We start from the raw sequence: 19701 nt of genomic DNA on the forward strand, positions 1-19701 counted from the left end.
TTTCTATATGATCAATCCATAAATCTAGAGACTTGCATGCAACAGTATCTCTTGCGCTTTTGACAAGCTTTCACAGGAGGCCTATTTAACATATGCCTAAATACATATAACCACTAGGCTAATAAATAAACATTTTCTTTCAATTATTTTATCATTTACGTCATGTTATCCCTTTGGAGCGAAACATCACATTGTTAAAAAAAGATACCTAAAATTGGGCTTATGTTAACTTTGATTGTGTTCGATGAAAATGATAGACCATTCAAACACTAGATACAACGCTGTATGCAACATTACTGGAAAGTGACTTGACGCCTACTGTGCCAAAGCGATTTAGAGTTCTTAAACGTGAGTGATGATGAGTGTGTTGATATAACAGTAATATTGTCAAAATTCCTCTTAAAAACCATCAGAATTGGATAAAAAAAAAAGGTTATGTAAGCCAACATATTAGGCAATAATTAAGAGTAGGCAAAGTGATCGTATCAGGCAAAAATTATATAAAATGTTATACCATTGCAACAGATGTTGTACAGTCACATTCACCGTGGTTAGTTATTCCCCATTATTTGCAACTGTGTCAATGAGCGTCATAACAATCTTTCCTTCGCGGTACCTCAAACTGTCGTGATTACCAGCTAAAATAAATCTAATTGATCTCATAATGTTTATTTAACCTTTATTTAACTAGGCAAGTTAGTTAAGAACAAATTCTTACTGACAATGATGGCCTACCACCCCGGCCAAACCCTCCCTTAACCCGGACGACGACGGGCCAATTGTGCACCGCCCTATGGGACTCCCGATGACAGCCGATTGTGACACAGCCTGGGAATGAGCCACTCGAGAATATGCGCCACTCGAGAATATAACAAGTGTAGACCTTACCGTGAAATGCTTTGTTAATTTAGTAAATATTTTCTTAACCAACAATGCAGTTCAAGAAATAGAGTAAAGGGCTTGTAAGTAAAGTAAAAATAAAAGTAACAAAATAACGAGGCTATATACAGGGGGTACCGGTACCGAGTCAATGTGCAGGGGTACAGTTTAGTCGAGGTAATTTGTACATGTAGAAAGGGGTAAAGTGACTATACATAGATAATAAACAGCGAGTAGCAGCAGTGTAAAAACAAAAGGGGGGGGGGTCAATAGCCCGGGTGGCCATTTGATAAATTGTTCAGCAGTCTTATGGCTAGTCTTCAAACAAGTTTTAAGATTCGTAGGACCTTTTCTGAGATGCTTTGTGGATACAGGCCCTGGATATTCTGTTGTTGGTTTTTTTACCCATATTTAACCCATTTTTTTGGGGGGGGCACTAAAGTACTTAAATACATTTTTAAACCGGTACCAGGTTACCTTCAGACGAGTCTTGTGAAGCTTGTGGCTGTTGTGGAGCAAAATAATCAACATGTAGCCTACGTGTTCGTGAGCACTTTCGATGGTGGGGTCATATTAATTAGTACCCCAAACCGTTTAGTTCGCTTTGCACATTAGCGGTACTGACATAAGACAAGTCCCGTGGGGATCAGTGCCAGCGAAAAGTGATTTCATGTCACCAAGGAGGAACATTTGTGGACACCCAAATGGGGTGTTGGAGTGCTCAGTTATCAGTGGCACCAGATTAATGAATTTCCCATACTGTATTAATTTTTAGGTTGCATCTACCAGCGTTTCATATCCTCTGCATAATTTGTGTGGGTTGAGTTGCTATGTTGACTAAACTAGACTATTTTTGGAATCATGCTGGTTTTTGTGAATTTCAACCAATGTGAAGACAACTCATAATACATGCAATTGATTTGAGTTTATCTATTGAATGTAATAGCTGTATTATTACGGCATTACATGTAATAATATTGTAGCTTATTGGCTCTAATGGGGAGAACAACTGTTGATAAATGATTGCCCTTTAAATCATAGATATTAATTCAAATGATTGGGGAAGAGGGAAGCTGTCTAAAAAATATTTATTTTAAAATAATCATTATATATTTTCTTACATTCACAAATATTAATTCATGTTGGCATCCATTATTGCAATTGGTACAGACTCCTTTGGTATGGACTGTTTACATGCTTATAGTGACATACCATGCTGAATCAACCAAAATCAATTAAGTCTTCTTCCTGAATTACATCTTTCTGTCCCCTTCTCAACCAATCAGCAATCAGCTCCTTCACCTCCTTGCCAAAGTCCTCGTGCAGTTCGCTAAATTCCACCTTGGGTCCTGACCCAGTCACTGACCATTCCCCTTGGGGCGGGGCTGGGACATTAATAGGCACAACATTTGCATTTCTCTTGGGCCAGAGTTTTGGAGACCTCTTATTGGTTGGTTTAGAGGAAATGGGAGGAACTTGTAGCATTTGATTTGTGCTAAAGCTATGCTCGGCTCCCACACTTGGCCCTAGGTACTGTGAAAGGGTCGCGGTCCCAGAGTTCAGCCAAATCAGCGACTGAGTTGGCCTCTCTGTGTTTGCAGCCAGTGTAGACTGCTGGGATGGGTCACCAGGAAATGTTTTCATGGCCTCTGTGGAAGGAGGAAGGAGTGACTAAGAAAAAAGGTGCTAGGACATTCATGGACACTTTTTCATTAAACACAGCTGAACATTGATGAAGGTGCTTTGCATATGTAAAACCATCTTGTGTATAAGTAGCGGGAACCACTAACTCATAAGTACATTTCAACGCGGTCACCAATCCTGATCCTGCAGAGTTTTATTCCAGCCAAGCACTAAAACACTTGTTTCAACTAAATCGAAGACTTGATGATTAGTTGAATCCGGTTATTTACCTACTAGCTCGCAACGACCAAGCTCGACCACTTGTCTTCCAGCTACTCTCATGACCAGGCAAACACCTTGTTGATGCATCTACTCCCAATTATCTAGCTTGCCTAGTGCTGGAATGGAACAAAATCCTGCACCCATTCACCTTTATACTGTTTCTCCAGATCCATGACCAGCGCGGCCAGGTAGCCGTGGTTGGCCGACAGCAGGGCCCTGATCCAGCTCTCCTGGCTGGGCTGGTCCTCTGCGGCTAGCTTGTAGGTGCGCAGGCCCGGTTCACCGCTCCACACCAGCGAAAAGGCAAACTGCTCCTCAGACTCGCACAGCTGCACTGAGCAGCCCTCCAAAACAATGACGCCAAGCAGGTCGCGGTGGTTGGGCCGGTCCTTGTAGAAGAGCAGGTTTGCCTTCAGCATAAACCAACGCTTCTGATAGGAAGTGTTTCTCTCACCCTGTATGTAAAGGTACAATGGGATGTTTAGTCAAAACAATCTGTTGTTCACAGTTCAACACGTCTGATGTCAGTATCAGCCAGGGCGTATGCAAATAGTTATTGTAGTTGAATCATTCTGAATTAAAAATAAATATGTACATAATATTATTTTCCTTAAATCTAGCACAAATGAATGTGCTCTGGAGAGAACATTTTACATATCTGGCATTCGTACTGTATCAAAAAATCTTTATCATATTAAAAAATACCAATAAAAACGAGTTTACTTTATGTGCAGGCCTGAATAGGCACTCTTCCCATTCCAAGCTCAGCCTACACAGTCAAATACGTGCGCCTCTGCAGTTTATTGCTCAATTGTCACTGAGGGGGTTTCGACTAGGCTGAACCGGGGTGCACCGGGTCATGGCCTGTCAAAATTGCACTTCTGCTTTATCCCAACCGCTCCGAAAGACACACATACAGTGCCTTCAGAAAAGTACTTTACTTATTCCACATTTTGTTGGGTTACAGCCTGAATTTTAAATGGATTAAATTGAGATTTTGTGTCACTGGCCTACTCACAATAAGTTCAGGAGTAAAAATGTGCTTAACAAATCACATAAGTTGCATGGACTCACTCTGTGTGCAATAATAGTGTTTAACATGGTTTTATGACTACCTGAGTTCTGTACCCCACACATACAGATAATTGTAAGGCACCTCAGTCGAGCAGTGAATTTTAAACACAGATTCAACCACAAAAACCAGGAAGGTTTTCCAATGCCTCGCAAAGAAGGGCACCTGTTGGTTTAAAAAAATAAAAATAAAATAAAAAAGTGAATATCCCTTTGAGCATGGTTGTGTTATTAATTACACTTTGGATGGTGTATCAATACACCCAGTCACTACAAAGATACAGGCGTCCTTCCTTACTCGGTTGCCAGAGAGGAAGGAAACCCCTTATTTCACCATGAGGCCAATGGTGACTTTAAAACAATTACTGCGTTTAATGGCTGTGATAGGAGAAAACTGAGGATGGATCAACAACATTGTAGTTACTCTGCAATACTAACCTAAATTAAAGAGAGAAATGGAAGACTGTACAGAATACAAATATTCCAAACATGTATCCTGTTTGCAATAAGGCACTAAAGTAAAACTGCAAACAAATTGGCAAATAAATTAACTTTATGTCCTGAATACAAAGCGTTATGATTGGGGCAAATCCCCAACATGACACATCACAGAGTACCACCATATTTTCAAGCATGGTGGTGGCTGCATAATGTTATGGGTATACTTGTCATCGGCAAGGACTTGGGAGTAAAAAAAAAAAACATTTGTGGAATAAAGCTAAGCACAGGCAAAATCCTAGAGGAAAACCTGGTTTAGTCTGCTTTCCAACAGACACCTTCACCTTTCAGCAGGTCAATAACCTAAAACACAAGTCCAAATATACACTGGAGTTGCTTACCAAGAGACCATTGAATGTTTTTAAATTGTTCTTAAAATGTTCTTAAACATTGAATGTTCTTAAAAGACTTAAATGGCTGTCTAGCCATGATCAACAACCAACTAGACATAGCGTGACATTTTTTATAAAGATAATGCTCAAATATTGTACAATCCAGGTGTGCAAAGCTCTTAGAGACTTACGAAGAAAGACAGCTGTAATCGCTGCCAAAGGTGATGTATTGTCTCAAGGGTGTGAATAGTTATGTAAATTCGATAGTTACGCATTTCATTTTCAACACATTTGCAAACATTTCTAAAAACAGGTTTTAACTGTCATTATTGGGTATTGTGTGTAGATTAGTGACTTAAAAAAAATATTTAATCAATTTTTAATTCAGGCTGTAACACAACAAAATATGGATTAAGTCAAGGGGTATGAATACTTTCTGAAGGTTGGAGAGGTTGGAGCAACCGTGAAGCAGTTGTTGTGGAGAGGTTAAGTGCCTTGCTCAAGGGCACAACAGTGGGCAATGGCATCTAGGATATGATACCGGAAAAATCTGTCTGGAACTGAGCTTTCCGAACACACCCAGGATTCGGACTGGCAACCGTCCTGTTGCTGGCTCATCTCTCTAACCGCTAGGCTGGCTACCTGCCGCCCCGGTCATATTTTCTATATAAATACATAAATCTGTGGTGCCCGGTCATTTTGGGGCCATACTTGAGAACATAAGCAACCACTTTAATTAACAGTTTCTCTGTCTCAAAATGCATATCAGCCAGGCACGTAAATTGCCCCTCCCCCCTCAATATTTAGAAATGGGTGGGGGTGTGTGTCTATTTGTCAATAACAGCTGGTGCGGGATGTCTAATATTAAGGAAGTCTGGAGGTATTCCTCGCTTGAGATATAGTACCTCATGATAAGCTGTAGACCACACTATCTACCAAGAGCTATCAATATTTTTTTGTAGCTACGCTCCTAGTGGCCCGGGACTGTAATGCAGTCAAACTTAAATCCGTTTTATCTCATTTCTATCAGTACGTCACATGTGCAACCAGAGGGGAGAAAATAAACCAGCTCTAGACCACCTTCACTCCACACACAGAGATGCATACAAAGCTGTCCCTCGCCTTCCATTTGGCAAATCTAACCATAATTATATCCTCCTGATTCCTGCTTACAAGCAAAAACTAAAGCAGGAAGTACCAGTGACTTGGTCAATAAAGAAGTGGTCAGATGACACGGATGCTACGCTACAGGACTGTTTTGCTAGCTCAGACTGAAATATGTTCCAGGATTCATCCAATGGCATTGAGGAGTACACCATATCAGTCACCGGCTTCAACGACGTCGTCCCCACAGGGACCGTAGGTACAGATACAAACCAGAAGCCATGGATTACAGGAAAAATCTGAGCTAAAGTCAAAGAGCTGCCGCTTTCAAGAAGCGGGACACTAATCCGGACGCTTATAAGAAATTCCGCTATTCCCTCAGACGAACCATCAAACAGTCAATGCGTCAATACAGGACTAAGATTGAAACCTACTACACCGGCTCTAACACTCGTCAGATATGACAAGGCTTGCAAACTATTACGGACTACAAAGGGAAACCCAGCCACGAGCTGCCCAGTGACGCGAGCCTACCAGACAAGCTAAATGCCTTTAATGCTCACTTCGAGGGAAACAAAACTGAAGCATGCATGAGAGCACCAGCTGTGCCGGACGACTGTGTGATCATGCTGTCCATAGCCGTTGTGAGCAAGACCTTGAAAACGGGTCAACATTCAGAAGGCCGAGGGGCAAGACGGCTTACCAGGACATGTACTCAGAGCATGTGCGGACCAACTGGCATATGTCTTCACTGACATTTTCAACCTCTCCCTGACCGAGTCTCTGATACCTACATGTTTTAAGCAGACCACCATAGTCCCTGTGCCCAAGAAAGCGAAGGTAACCTGACTAAATGACTACGCCCCGTAGCACTCACGTTGGTGGCCATGATGTGCTCTGAAAGGTTGGTCATGGCTCACATTACCATCATCCCAGAAACCCTATACCCACTCCAATTCGCATACCACCCCAACAGATCCACAGATGATGCAATCTCAATCGCATTCCACACTGCCCTTTCCCACCTGGACAAAAGGAACACCTATGTGAGAATGCTGCTCATTGACTACAGCTCAGCATTCAACACCATAGTGCCCAACACATCTGCCACACTGATCCTCAACACGGGGGCCCCTCAGGGGTGCGTGCTCAGTCCCCTCCTGTACACCCTGTTCACCCACAACTGCGTGTCCAAACACGACTCATTAAGTTTGCTGACGACACAACAGTGGTAGGCCTGATCACCGACAACGATGAGACAGCCTATAGGGAGGTGGTCAGAGAACTGGCAGTGTGATGCCAGGACAACAACCCCTCCCTCAACGTGAGCAAGACAAAGGAGCTGATCGTGGACTACAGGAAAAGGAGGACCAAACACACCCCCATTCACATCGACAGGGCTGTAGTGGAACGGGACGAGAGTTTCAAGTTCCTTGGAGGGCACGACAACACCTTGTCCCCCTCAGTAGACGGAAAAGATTTAGCATGGGTCCCCAGATCCTCAAAAAGTTTGACAGCTGCACCATCGAGAGCATCCTGACCGGTTGCATCACCACCTGGTATGGGAACTGCTCGGCATCAGACTGTAAGGCGCTACAGAGGGTAGCGCCTTGCCCAAGCCCCACACCCCTGCTTCTCCTTCACCCAGATCCAGACAGCTGATGTTCTGAAAGAGCTGCAAAATCTGGATCCCTACAAATCAGCTGGGCTAGACAATCTGGACCCTCTTTCTAAAATTATCTGCTGAAATTGTTGCAACCCCTATTACTAGCCTATTCAACCTCTCTTTCATATTGTCTGAGATCCCCAAAGATTGGAAAGCTGGCGTGGTCATCCCCCTCTAGACCCAAACTGATAGACCTATATCCATCCAGCTCTGCCTTTCTAAAATCTTCGAAAGCCAAGTTAACAAACAGATCACCGACCATTTCGAATCCCACCGTACCTTCTCCAGTATGTAATCTGGTTTCCGAGCTTGTCATGGGTGCACCTCAGCCACGCTCAAGGTCCTAAACGATATCATAACCGCCATCGATAAAAGACAGTATTGTGCAGCCGTCTTCATCGACCTGGCCAAGGCTTTCGACTCTGTCATTCACCGCATTCTTATCAGCAGACTCAACAGCCTTGGTTTCTCTAATGACTGCCTCGCCTGGTTCACCAACTACTTCTCAGATAGAGTTCAATGTGTCAAATCGGAGGGCCTGTTGTCCGGACCTCTGGCAGTCTCTATGGGGGAGCCACAGGGCTCAAATCTCGGGCCGACTCTTTTCTCTGTATATATCAATGATGTCGCTCTTGCTGCTGGTGATTCTCTAATCCACCGCTACGCAGACGACACCATTCTGTATACATCTGGCCCTTCTTTGGACACTGTGCTAACAAACCTCCAAACGAGCTTCAATGCCATACAACACTCCTTCCGAGGCCACCAACTGCTTTAAAATGCAAGTAAAACTAAGTGCATGCTCTTCAACCGATTGCTGCCCGCACCCTTCCGCCCGACTAGTATCACTACTCTGGACGGTTATGACTTAGAATATGTGGACAACTATAAATACCTAGGTGTCTGGCTAGACTGTAAACTCTTCTTTCAGAATCACATTAAGCATCTCCAATCCAAAATGAAATCTAGAATCGGCTTCCTATTTCACAAGAAAGCCTCCTTCATTCATGCTGCCAAACATACCCTCGTAAAATGGACTATTCTACCGATCCTTGACTTTGGTGATGTCATTTATAAAATAGCTCAACACTCTACTCAGCAAACTGGATGTAGTCCATCACAGTGCCGTCTGTTTTTTCACCAAAGCCCCATATACTACCCACCACTGCGACCTGTATGCTCTCGTTGGCTGGCCCTCACTACATACTCGTCGCCAAACCCACTGGCTCCAGGTCATCTATAAGTCTATGCTAAGTAAAGTCCCACCTTACCTCAGCTCACTGGTACATATAGCAACACCCACACGTAGCACACGGTCCAGCAAGTATATTTCACTGGTCATCCCCAAAGCCAACACTTACTTTGGCCACCTTTCCTTCCAGTTCTCTGCTGCCAATGACTGGAACGAATTGCAAAAATCACTGAAGCTGGAGTCTTATATCTCCCTCTCTAACTTTAAGCATCAGCTGTCAGAGCAGCTTACCGATCACTGCACCTGTACACAGCCAATCTGTAAATAGCAAACCCAACTACCTCATCCCCATATTGTGATCTATACTCTTGCTCTTTGGCACCCCAGTATCTCTACTTGCACATCATCATCTGCACATTGATCACTCCAGTGTTAATGTTAAATTGTAATTATTGCGCCTCTATGGCCTATTTATTGCCTTACCTCCCTACTCTTCTACATCTGCACACACTGTACATAGATTTTTCTATTGTGTTATTGACTGTGCATTTGTTTAAGTGTAACTCTGTTGGTGTTGTTGTCGCACTGCTTTGCTTTATCTTAGCCAGGTCACAGTTGTAAATGAGAACTTGTTCTCAACTGGCCTACCTGGTTAAATAAAGGTTAAATAAAGTAAAAATAAATTAAAAGTCACTTCGTTTTGTCTTCCCTGTGGCTCAGTTGGTAGAGCATGGTGTTTGCAACGCCAGCATGGTGTGTGCAACACCAGGGTTGTGGGTTCGATTCCCACGGGGGGCTAGTACCAAAAAAAATGCATGAAATTAAATGTATGCATTCACTACTGTAAGTCGCTCTGGATAAGAGCGTCTGCTAAATGACTAAAATGTAAATGTAAAATGTTTTGCCCTGACTTCACCATTGGCTTTGAATTTGCATTTGATAATTTAGTCAATCTGCAATTAAAAAGGCAAGGATGGCAAGCAAAGGATTGTGATAGCTGAAATGATAGAATATACAAGTTAGTCTGTAAGACATGCAGAAAGGCGTGTTATCGGGTTACCTTTTTATACAGGTATCCTTCTTTGTCGACGGGTGAGCTGCACGACTGAAAATGAGTGAGGATCTTCCCAGTAATCTTCATCTCAACACCATGCTTTTACCATAGGAGTAGCTGGAGTCGGGCTACATAAAAACAAGGAAGTTAGTAGGGCACCCACCACGTCACTGCAGCACATTCTCTCACTGCGGACTTTACTTGTCAAAAAAATATTCAAATATTTTTGAATTATCGAATGATTTTTTGTCTAATGATTTAACGCCATGTGCGTTTGAACTTTGAGATAGTAATACAAAGTTCGCTTACTTCATTGCTGTGAGGGTGAAATGACGCATCTTTACGAATATTAGGCTTATTCAATATGCGCAAATTCATTCTCTCGATTGTTTAGTTACCGTTCACAATCCGTAATTATTATACACAATTGTAATGCTTTGTTGCAGCTATGGGAATCCGTAAAACAAAAACGCATAAGCTACTGTAGCGTTCATCATGAGAAATGCCTTAAACGTATCTGCTTCCGCATTTGTAAAATAAAGGCAAAGGGAAGTTTTGTAATATTATTGGGCTAAGAAGTCGTAGGCTACTTCTCTTCATCGTGAGGAACTCAAATGAGTATGCCTAGTAAAAGAGCATATGGTAAATTGGGTTGTTTACTCACCTCTCTGTAGAATAACGTGTAAAGGCTCGGCAGGTATTGGCTAGACCGTATACTGTTGTTGTCAAATTGACGTAAAAATAAAATGTTGCATTTTACCTAACCCTTTTCTTAACCTTAATTAACGTAACAAATTATTAGAATTAGGTTATCCCAACCTGCTACAAAAAGTACATTGTGACATAAACTGTATCCCTTCTAGACAAAACCGTCCCACCAGCTCCTTGGGTGTTGTCAAACACTTCCTGGTAACTAAGGTGAGCGCTCAACTGAGCACATCGTCCACGTCAACGCCGCATAGGTAACATGGGCCCACGCCCCTCAACTGTATGCTGATAAAGCCAGTGGTATAACGTTCTTAATAAGTAAAAATACGTTGAAGTACTTCTTAAGTCGTTTTTTGGGGGTATCTATACTTTACTATATATTTTTTTTACAACTTTTACTCCACTTCATTGCTAAAGAAAATATATAATTTTTACTCCGATAGATTTTCCCTGACACCCAAAAGTACCTCTTACATTTGGAATGCTCTGGCAGGACAGCAATATGGACCAATTCACACACCTATCAATATAATGCGTTGTCATCCCTACTGCCTCAGATCTGGCGCAATCACTAAACACAAATTTTGGGCTTGTAAATTATGTGTGTTGGAAGTGTGTCCTTGTCTGTCTGTAAAAAATAAAACGTTGTAATATGGTTTGCTTAAAATTGATGTATTACTTTTACTCAAGTGTGACAATTGAGTACTTTTCCCACCACCATACACAAGTACATTTTAAAACCAGATACTTTTACTCAAGTAGTATTTTACTGGGTGACTCACTTTTACTTGAGTCATTTTTTTAAGGCATCTTTACTTTCACTCAAGTATGACCATTGGGCAATTTTTTCACCACTGAAGCCAGCATTGGATTGAATGAACTGTATTCACAATGTCAGGTCACACTAGATCTGAGGTCATGTTGATAAGGGACTCCTTTGTCATGGGGATGTATACCCCATTGTCTTCTCTGTTGGTTTATGCAAATCTCATCAACCCCCATACAATTGTGTTGTAGCCTATGAAATCATACTAGGTGTTTATCCTTTGAACTGTACAATTAAGTTAATGATTTGTGATAGTTTCTGAATGTGTTGCAATTGCCTCAAATGCTCACATAATGGAAATAACTTAGATGAAACTGCTTATGTTAATGTTGATTGCGGAAACAGTCATGGAAATTAATTCCACACAGTGTTAAATGCCATGTACTATCCTCATGGGTTTGTAATAAAGTAAAGGCACATGCTTATCATGTGTCCATTTCATTGTCTGAGTAGTGACTGACCACCAAACACTATAAGGCTGGGTTTACACAGGCAGTCCAATGCTGATATTTTTTTCACTGTTTGAGCAAAATAACAGAATTGGGCTGCCTGTGTAAACACAGCCTAAGAGTTGCACAATTCCCCACTCTAAGACTAGAGCTATTTTGTAACATGAGGTAGGCCTCTCTTTATGACGATTATAACGTTAGAGCATGACATTCTAAGATGAACACTAAAATAACCCTGTTCCTGTTTTGTCCCAACTAGCCACCAGACAAACTAAGCTAATTGTTCATTTCAATGATTGACCAAACTCAACACACCTGAGCCCTATACTAGCCTGCTCCGGGTCAGGCGAACGCCATTTATCCTGAAAGGTTGCGTCATCATCCCCTTCATTTGAGGAAAATGACGGATTAAATATTCTAATCCAATGTTTGTGTTAAATGGTAACGTTAATACCTATCAAATTTAGTAATGACAGAATGCATTTGAAATTTCACACGGTAAAAAACTTTTGTAGGAATTAACAATTATTGTATCGATAGGAGGGGGGGGAAAGGTGCTCATGCATTAATACGCACACCATAACCGGCCTTAACGATAATAAAATAAAGACCGCACTTCTAAAAAATACTTTTCACACCATAGCCTGCTGAATTTAATTTCGGCACAAATGAAAATGTGTCTGTTTCAGCATTCTCAACGAGGAGTTCGACACGCACACGCAGCTATAAACCTTCTAGAGTAAACAGTAGGCAGGCGATCAATATCCACCGTCATTACGGAAACCATCTAGCAGAAGAACCAAACAGAAGCAAACAAAACGGGGCAGGACCTACCTGAATTTGTCCAATAGGAAGTCTTGAGTTTTCCGTTTTCAAAACAGTAACAGCGTAATGATTACACCCCTGGCTAGCTTTAGAAAACCATGAGTAGATGCAACTTCATTCGTAGTATATCCGAAGAGGAAGAGAGGCCCAACTCGAAGGAAAATCTGTCTCTAACAGGGGTTGTTTTTTCATTGTTTCGCCCACCAAGCAAGAAGTTTAATAATACTGACTTTTTTTTTTATCATGCATATTCATGTCATGAGGCTAGTAGCATAGCATCTCTCTCTCCATTGAATACTGGCCGTTGATGTCAACAAACCACATCGAATATTAAAAAATAAATTACAATAATGAGCTGTATCCACCAATTCAAAGAAAGGATAGGCAGGAGCTAGACAGCCCACCGTGCTGTTTTGTGAACGACGACTTCCATTGTTAGGGTGGAAAGACATGCCAGTATATCCATCTTTGGTATACCCCTCCGGTCTTCCAGGTAGGTTCAAACAAAAATATTAGTATGCCTGAGGCACTACAGGACCGGGGTTTCCTACTCCTCTCTGCATTAGAGGTTGCAAGCCTGTTCAATTCATTCTATTTCTATGTTCTGACAGGTAGAAAGAGAGTCCTGACCCAAGTCCTCAGTTTTCTCACTTCTCTCTTTAATCATCATGAACACAATGTTGTAATGCTAGATATTTGTCACACAACATCCAAGCCTTTCTTGTATGTGTACAGAGGAGATAAATGTTTCAGTGTACAAAACATTTTGTTGCTCACACCACACTTTCTTATTCAAAAGCTAGTGATAAGAGGTTTGCCTATTGAATAATGAACACTCCAGTGGATCAAAAGGTATGCCATCCACTAATGGTCAAAATACATGTTACCCATTGCCTAAATCGATAACCTGAATAAACCAGCCAATCCACCCACGAGTATGACCCAATCACTTTACTTTTTCAGCACTGCAGATCCTATGTTAATTTCAGTACCACGCACAGCATGTGCATTCATATAGTCATTCATATGCACTGTATGTGCATTTATATAGTTTTTTCTGAAAAGATTGCTTTGAACACCTAGTTCGACTGTTGATCTCTCCACGCCTGCTGCAGATGTAAGGTCTCTCCGATGTGAATCTTCTGATGCCTCTTTAGGTTCTCCCCACGGCTGAAGCTCTTGCCGCACTGGCCGCAATAGTATGGCTTCTCTCCTGTGTGGACCCTTTTGTGCTTTTTGAGGTCCCCGGCCTGACTGAAACACCGGCCGCACTGAAGGCAGCAGTAGGGTTTTTCGCCCGTGTGACAGCGCTGGTGGATACGCAGGTTCCCCACCCGGCTGAACGTCTTGCCGCACACAAAGCAGCTGTGCGGCTCATCCCTCCTGAAGTGTTGCCTATGGTGTTTCCTCCCGTCCCTGCTGTTTTTCCCAAACCCAAACCTCCTCCCGACGCTGTTGTGATTCGAGTGGACGAATACGAGTTCGTTATATGGTCCAGTGCTCACATGAGACTTGTGAGCATTCGTTGTTGGGTCGTAGCGTGTGGAATTGCAGCTTAAATCGACACAATCAAAGGTCTCCGGGATAGTCAACGGTTCGGGTGCTGAGCACTCGGTGGGCTCGGGTTCCGTCTTGATAACAGTCAGATTGATGCCAAGCTGGGCGTTTCCCTGTGAAGTGCTATTCAAGTCTGAGTGCGAGTCATTTTTCACACCCTGAGGAACGTGGACTGAAACAGCTTCATCTGATTGCTGTGCCACCCCCTCGTGATGCCCGGGTAAGGTTAAGGTAAAGTTACACTCTGTCTCATAGTGTGCTGTTTGATCCAGCTCCAGTGCATTGTACTCCTCCTCCTCCTGCCTTAGTCTCACAGTCTGTTCGAAGGTGAGCGCTGGTTTCTCATCTACCTGTGTGGGCTCTGGGCTGTCCTGCCTCAGAATAGGGCTCCAACCCTGCTCTGACGGTTTCTCGATGGCCGCTCTTCCACGGCCACCAGTCGCAGGAAATGTTGCAAGTTTAGCAGCTGCAAAACAAAAAGATGAAAGAGTGAACTTGAGCAAGCAGCAGAAAATGCTATAAAAAAATGCTATAAAATCTTATTGATTTGATTATGTTGGCCAGCCACCCACCACCACTGAGACAATATCTTGACTCACCTGTGTTCTCTCTCTTCATCTTGTCCTGCATTTCCTGCAGTCTTCTCCTCAGACTCTCATTCTCTCTCTGAGTTCTGGCTGTTTTCTCCTGGTACTCAGACACAGTCTCTTTCACCACCTCCAGAACCTCATGCACTGCCACCGTCAGCAGCTTCGCCACACGGGCGTTCAGACGCTCAATTTTGGACATCCTGAAAGGAACATAAACATAGGTGTCTGCTGATCTGCACCAAAAACTATTGCATTACTTCCATTTCAGGATAAGCAAACAGTGCAGTGTCAATTCACCTGCCACTAGATATTGATAGGAGGGATTGACTGTTATTGAATGACATATTGAGCAGCTTATCCAATTCGAACAGAAAGATCAACCATTGAGAATGCTCATTGGTTGGTCACCCTCTTTGGTTGTACCTCTGTAGTGTAGTGTTGCACGGTATACTGAAACTTCGATACTAGAACATAAAAAAAGTTCGGTACTAGAATTTGTTACTTTCTGTACTTCTGTCAAATGTGTCTCACGTCGTATAATGATTGAGAGGATGAAGTCTGTATCAGCGCAGCCGATATCCCCTTCTGCAGTGAGTGCACCGTTCATGCCCCTTACCTGCTCCATTTACTCATTGCTAGCTTCCCACTCATGCTGCCAAACATACCCTCATAAAACTGACCATCCTACCGATCCTTGACTTCGGCGATGTCATTTACAAAATAGCCTCCAATACCCTACTCAATAAACTGGATGCAGTATATCACAGTGCCATCCGTTTTGTCACCAAAGCCCCATATACTACCCACCACTACGACCTGTACGCTCTCGTTGGCTGGCCCTCACTGGGCTATACTCGGCCTTGTCTTAGGACGGTAAGTTGGTGGTTGGAGACATCCCTCTAGTGGTGTGGGGGCTGTGCTTTGGCAAAGTGGGTGGGGTTATATCCTGCCTGTTTGGCCCTGTCCGGGGGTATCATCGGATGGGGCCACAGTGTCTTCTGATCCCTCCTGTCTCAGCCTCCAGTATTTATGCTGCAGTAGTTTGTGTCGGGGGGCTAGGGTCAGTCTGTTACATCTGGAGTATTTCTCTTGTCTTATCCGGTGTCCTGTGTGAATTTAAATATGCTCTCTCTAATTCTCTCTTTCTGTCTTTCTCTCGGAGGACCTGAGACCTAGGACCATGCCTCAGGACTACCTGGTATGATGACTCCTTGCTGTCCCCAGTCCACCTGGCCGTGCTGCTGCTCCAGTTTCAACTGTTCTGCCTGCAGCTATGGAACCCTGACCTGTTCACCGGACGTGCTTGTTGCACCCTCGACAACTACTATGATTATTATTATTTGACCATGCTGGTCATTTATGAACATTTTAACATCTTGACCATGTTCTGTTATAATATCCACCCTGCACAGCCAGAAGAGGACTGGCCACCCCTCATAGCCTGGTTCCTCTCTAGGTTTCTTCCTAGGTTTTTGGCCTTTCTATGGAGTTTTTCCTAGCCACCGTGCTTCTTTCACATGCATTGCTTGCTGTTTGGGGTTTTAGGCTGGGTTTCTGTACAGCACTTTGAGATATCAGCTGATGTACGAAGGGCTATATAAATAAATTTGATTTGATACTCGTCGCCAAACCCACTGGCTCCAGGTGATCTACAAGACCCTGCTAGGTAAAGTCCCCCCTTATCTCCGCTCACTGGTCACCATAGCAGCACCCACCTGTAGCACGCGCTCCAGCAGGTATATCTCTCCGGTCACCCCCAAAGCCAATTCCTCCTTTGGCCGTCTCTCCTTCCAGTTCTCTGCTGCCAATGACTGGAACAAACTACAATAATCTCTGAAACTGGAAACACTTATCTCCCTCACTAGCTTTAAGCACCAGCTGTCAGAGCAGCTCACAGATCACTGCACCTGTACATAGCCCATCTATAATTTAGCCCAAACAACTACCGCTTCCCCTATTGTATTTATTTAGCTACTTTAGCACCCCATTATTTCTACTTTGCACTTTCTCCCACTACAAATCTACCATTCCAGTGTTTTACTTGCTATATTGTATTTACTTTGCCACCATGGCCTTTTTTGCCTTTACCTCCCTTATCTCACCTCATTTGCTCACATTGTATATAGACTTATTTTTCTACTGTATTATTGACTGCATGTTTGTTTTACTCCATGTGTAACTCTGTGTTGTTGTATGTGTCGAACTGCTTTGCTTTATCTTGGCCAGGTCGCAATTGTAAATGAGAACTTGTTCTCAACTTGCCTACCTGGTTAAATAAAGGTGCATTTTTTAATTTTTTTAGTTAAAAACTCATGCTGCACAGAAGTTACCACACTTGAATAATGCAACACGGCATGTAGAAATGTTGAAAATGTTAGCAAATCAATATCCATACAGGCTAGAAACCTACAATGCAAGAAGATACCGGTGGCTTCCATTTGTAATTGTAGGTTAACTTTCGTTGCTAGCTTACAGCTGAAGCTAACGTCAAACAATTCACAACCCTAGTACTTTGTGATCTAATGCAAATCATAATTCAAAATATGCTGATTTCAAAGCTGTCACCAAAAACGTTATTAATTCACTTCGTCGTCTCTGCATCACATCCAAAGATACTTTCCCACCGTCTGTAACGTCTCCCTCAACTGGCTATATGGGCATATATTATTTTTTTAAATTTAATTTCATCTTTATTTAACCAGGTAGGCCAGTTGAGAACAAGTTCTCATTTACAACTGCGACCTGGCCAAGATAAAGCAAAGCAGTGTGACACAAACAGAGGTACACATGGAATAAACAAATGTACAGTCAATAACACAATAGAAAAAAAATCGATATACAGTGTGTGCAAATGAGGTAAGATTAGGGAGGTAAGCAATAAATAGACCATAGTGACGAAGTAATTACAATTTTGCAATTAAACAATGAAGTGATAGATGTGCAGTAGATGACTGTGCAAGTAGAGATACTGGGGTGCAAAGGAGCAGAAAGATTAACAATATGGGAATGAGGTAGTTGGATGGGCTATTTACAGATGGCCTATATGCCTCGTCATGAATGACTTCATTAATGGATTTCATAATAGAAGAGATTGTAAATGTTGATCAGTACAATAAAATAAGTCCCAAATGGGAGGGAAACAGATTGGCACCTGTAGCTACATTAAATAATTTTTAAAGTATTTTCTTCAAACGGCATTGTTGGTTAAGGGCTTGCAAGTAAGCATTTCACTGTAAGGTCTACACCTGTTGTATTCGGCGCATGTGACAAATACAATTGGATTTTAATAGTGAAAATATGCTTTCACCTGTATTGTGAATAGGCCGCCTAGGCCATCTTGATTTACCATGTTTACCAATAGAGATTTACCATTCAAATAAATTATTACCGTTATGTAGTTACATTGGTAAAAACTGTCAAATTAATTATGATTGTACAATTTATTAATTTATGCATACATGGCTGTCTCTGAAAAATGTTGACATCAAATTTAAAATGTAATGATATTGAACTCAAAAGATGTCCAACGATAAAACAGAGCAGTAACGTTAGCTGAGTTATCCGTCTGGATCAAGTGCCATGGTATCGAGTTACTAAAACTGGTATCGAAAGAAATTCTGGTATCGTGACAACACACTCTAGTGGTGGAAAACCAGTCAGTGAGTGGGATACACTTTGTGTATGACACTCAAGTTTATACAAAAAAAGTCAAACAATAGATACCTCTCTTTGTTGACCCTTATCCGCCGTCTAGGTGTCCAAAACAACAGACAAGTTTGTATGGGGAATGGGCTAGCCAGCTAACGCGATAGTTAGCACAGTGCACCACAGTCGCCAGGAAAAAAAAAAACGTGTCCAACCTTTGGCTTACAACTTTTTAAAGTAATGATGATAAAATGTACATTGTAAACGAAATAATCCTCGTATGAAAACAGGTTTACTAATTGAACTAAGGTTCACGTTTTGATAGAAAAAAAAAACACGCAGCAGCCTCCAAGTATGACGCCTGCTGTGAAGCAGGCAGGAATAAGAAAGCACTTCCAGGTCACGGACATTCTTCGATGAGGTTTATAATCGGTTGGCATCCAAAAAAGGTGCATTACCACCACCTACTAGACTGGAGTAAACTCCCTTAAACTTTGTTGATTTTTTTTTTTAATTAATAAAATAAACAAATACTCTACACTTACTAAAAACCCACTCCACTATTTAAATATATTTAGTCCTACCTCAGGCCAACAGCCTGAAAGGATGGGACACTACCACTCAACACACCCTGTAACTCTTCTGACATCAAGTTTCGCACACCCAAATAAATACCTCTCTGCAGCTGCCACCACCATTTTTCTGTGACTTACGTTCCATCCCTGCAGTACAGTTGATAACCATTGCTATCGATGAAAAAAATCCAATCTTACTGAAACATATAACATTTTTTGCCTATCCCTCTGTACTGGTACAGCTCTACTACTCACAACACTCCTCTCAGGATCCCTCCCCTTGACCCATTTTCCTCTACTTTCTTCACTGGCTCAGCATACGACAACTTTTGCACTACTCTAACCCTGGAAACCTCAACCTGCCTCTCTCGCACCGGACATTTCTGATCCCCAGCCCCATGGGCACCCCTACAATTAACATATACCACTACTTTCTTCAATGCTACACATTCTTTTGTTTCATGCCCTTTGCACACTTCTCACACCTAGGAACCTCCCTCCTACAAACTGCTGCCACATGCCCATAAGCTTAACACCTGTAACAACGTAATGTATTCGGCACAAAAGCTTGTACGATAACTTATATATCCTAACATCACTTTGTCGGGCAAAGACTCAACATCAAAACTCAAAAGGACAGACAATGACTCTTCTGTTTCACCACTCACACCACCCTGTCTGCGTCACACCAAATGACGAGCGTCACAAAACCAGGTCACAGATTTTCTTATTCTTTAAATTTGTATTGGTGGATCGCAACTAACTGAAAGGTGCATACACCACCACCTACTGTACGGAGTGTGAGGATTTTACATTTACATTTTA

The 19701-nt window shown here is 42.3% G+C and overlaps 2 protein-coding genes across 7 annotated transcripts; both read right to left on the reverse strand.

Moving 5' to 3' along the window:
* Positions 1 to 1950: 1950 nt before the first annotated feature.
* Positions 1951 to 12658, reverse strand: LOC106579077 (sesquipedalian-1). Of its 3 annotated transcripts, none has more exons than XM_014158613.2 (4): positions 12519 to 12658; positions 9708 to 9829; positions 2933 to 3239; positions 1951 to 2528 (listed from the first exon to the last, which is right to left on the reverse strand). In XM_014158613.2, the coding sequence occupies exons 2-4, from the start codon at positions 9786 to 9788 to the stop codon at positions 2101 to 2103; spliced, it is 816 nt and encodes a 271-aa protein (XP_014014088.1). In that variant the 5' UTR covers positions 9789 to 9829; positions 12519 to 12658; the 3' UTR covers positions 1951 to 2100. The 3 variants fall into 3 exon arrangements, with proteins under 3 accessions (XP_014014088.1, XP_014014086.1, XP_014014087.1); XM_014158611.2 differs by lacking the exon at positions 12519 to 12658 and adding an exon at positions 10366 to 10673; XM_014158612.2 differs by lacking the exon at positions 12519 to 12658 and adding an exon at positions 10011 to 10262.
* Positions 12659 to 13147: 489 nt separating this feature from the next.
* On the reverse strand, positions 13148 to 19701 carry LOC106579075 (zinc finger protein 679). Of its 4 annotated transcripts, none has more exons than XM_045702588.1 (4): positions 18380 to 19700; positions 16372 to 16467; positions 14666 to 14856; positions 13148 to 14532 (listed from the first exon to the last, which is right to left on the reverse strand). In XM_045702588.1, the coding sequence occupies exons 3-4, from the start codon at positions 14853 to 14855 to the stop codon at positions 13589 to 13591; spliced, it is 1134 nt and encodes a 377-aa protein (XP_045558544.1). In that variant the 5' UTR covers position 14856; positions 16372 to 16467; positions 18380 to 19700; the 3' UTR covers positions 13148 to 13588. The 4 variants fall into 4 exon arrangements, with proteins under 4 accessions (XP_045558544.1, XP_045558543.1, XP_014014085.1 ...); XM_045702587.1 differs by having other exon boundaries at positions 16372 to 16477; XM_014158610.2 differs by lacking the exon at positions 16372 to 16467 and having other exon boundaries at positions 18380 to 19701.

Source organism: Salmo salar, chromosome ssa19 (assembly GCF_905237065.1).
Source record: "Salmo salar chromosome ssa19, Ssal_v3.1, whole genome shotgun sequence".
NCBI classification, from domain to species: Eukaryota; Metazoa; Chordata; class Actinopteri; order Salmoniformes; family Salmonidae; genus Salmo; species Salmo salar.

What these genes read in the sequence shown, in the direction of transcription:
- LOC106579077 (XM_014158613.2), bottom strand. Translation starts at nt 9,788, where the DNA reads ATGAAGATTACTGGGAAGATCCTCACTCATTTTCAGTCGTGCAGCTCA. An exon ending in AAGGATACCTGTATAAAAAG is followed by an intron (nt 3,240 to 9,707) that starts GTAACCCGATAA and finishes CTTTACATACAG; the next exon opens with GGTGAGAGAAACACTTCCTA. An exon ending in TCTGGAGAAACAGTATAAAG is followed by an intron (nt 2,529 to 2,932) that starts GTGAATGGGTGC and finishes CTCCTTCCACAG; the next exon opens with AGGCCATGAAAACATTTCCT.
- LOC106579075 (XM_014158610.2), bottom strand. Translation starts at nt 14,855, where the DNA reads ATGTCCAAAATTGAGCGTCTGAACGCCCGTGTGGCGAAGCTGCTGACG. An exon ending in GATGAAGAGAGAGAACACAG is followed by an intron (nt 14,533 to 14,665) that starts GTGAGTCAAGAT and finishes TTTGTTTTGCAG; the next exon opens with CTGCTAAACTTGCAACATTT.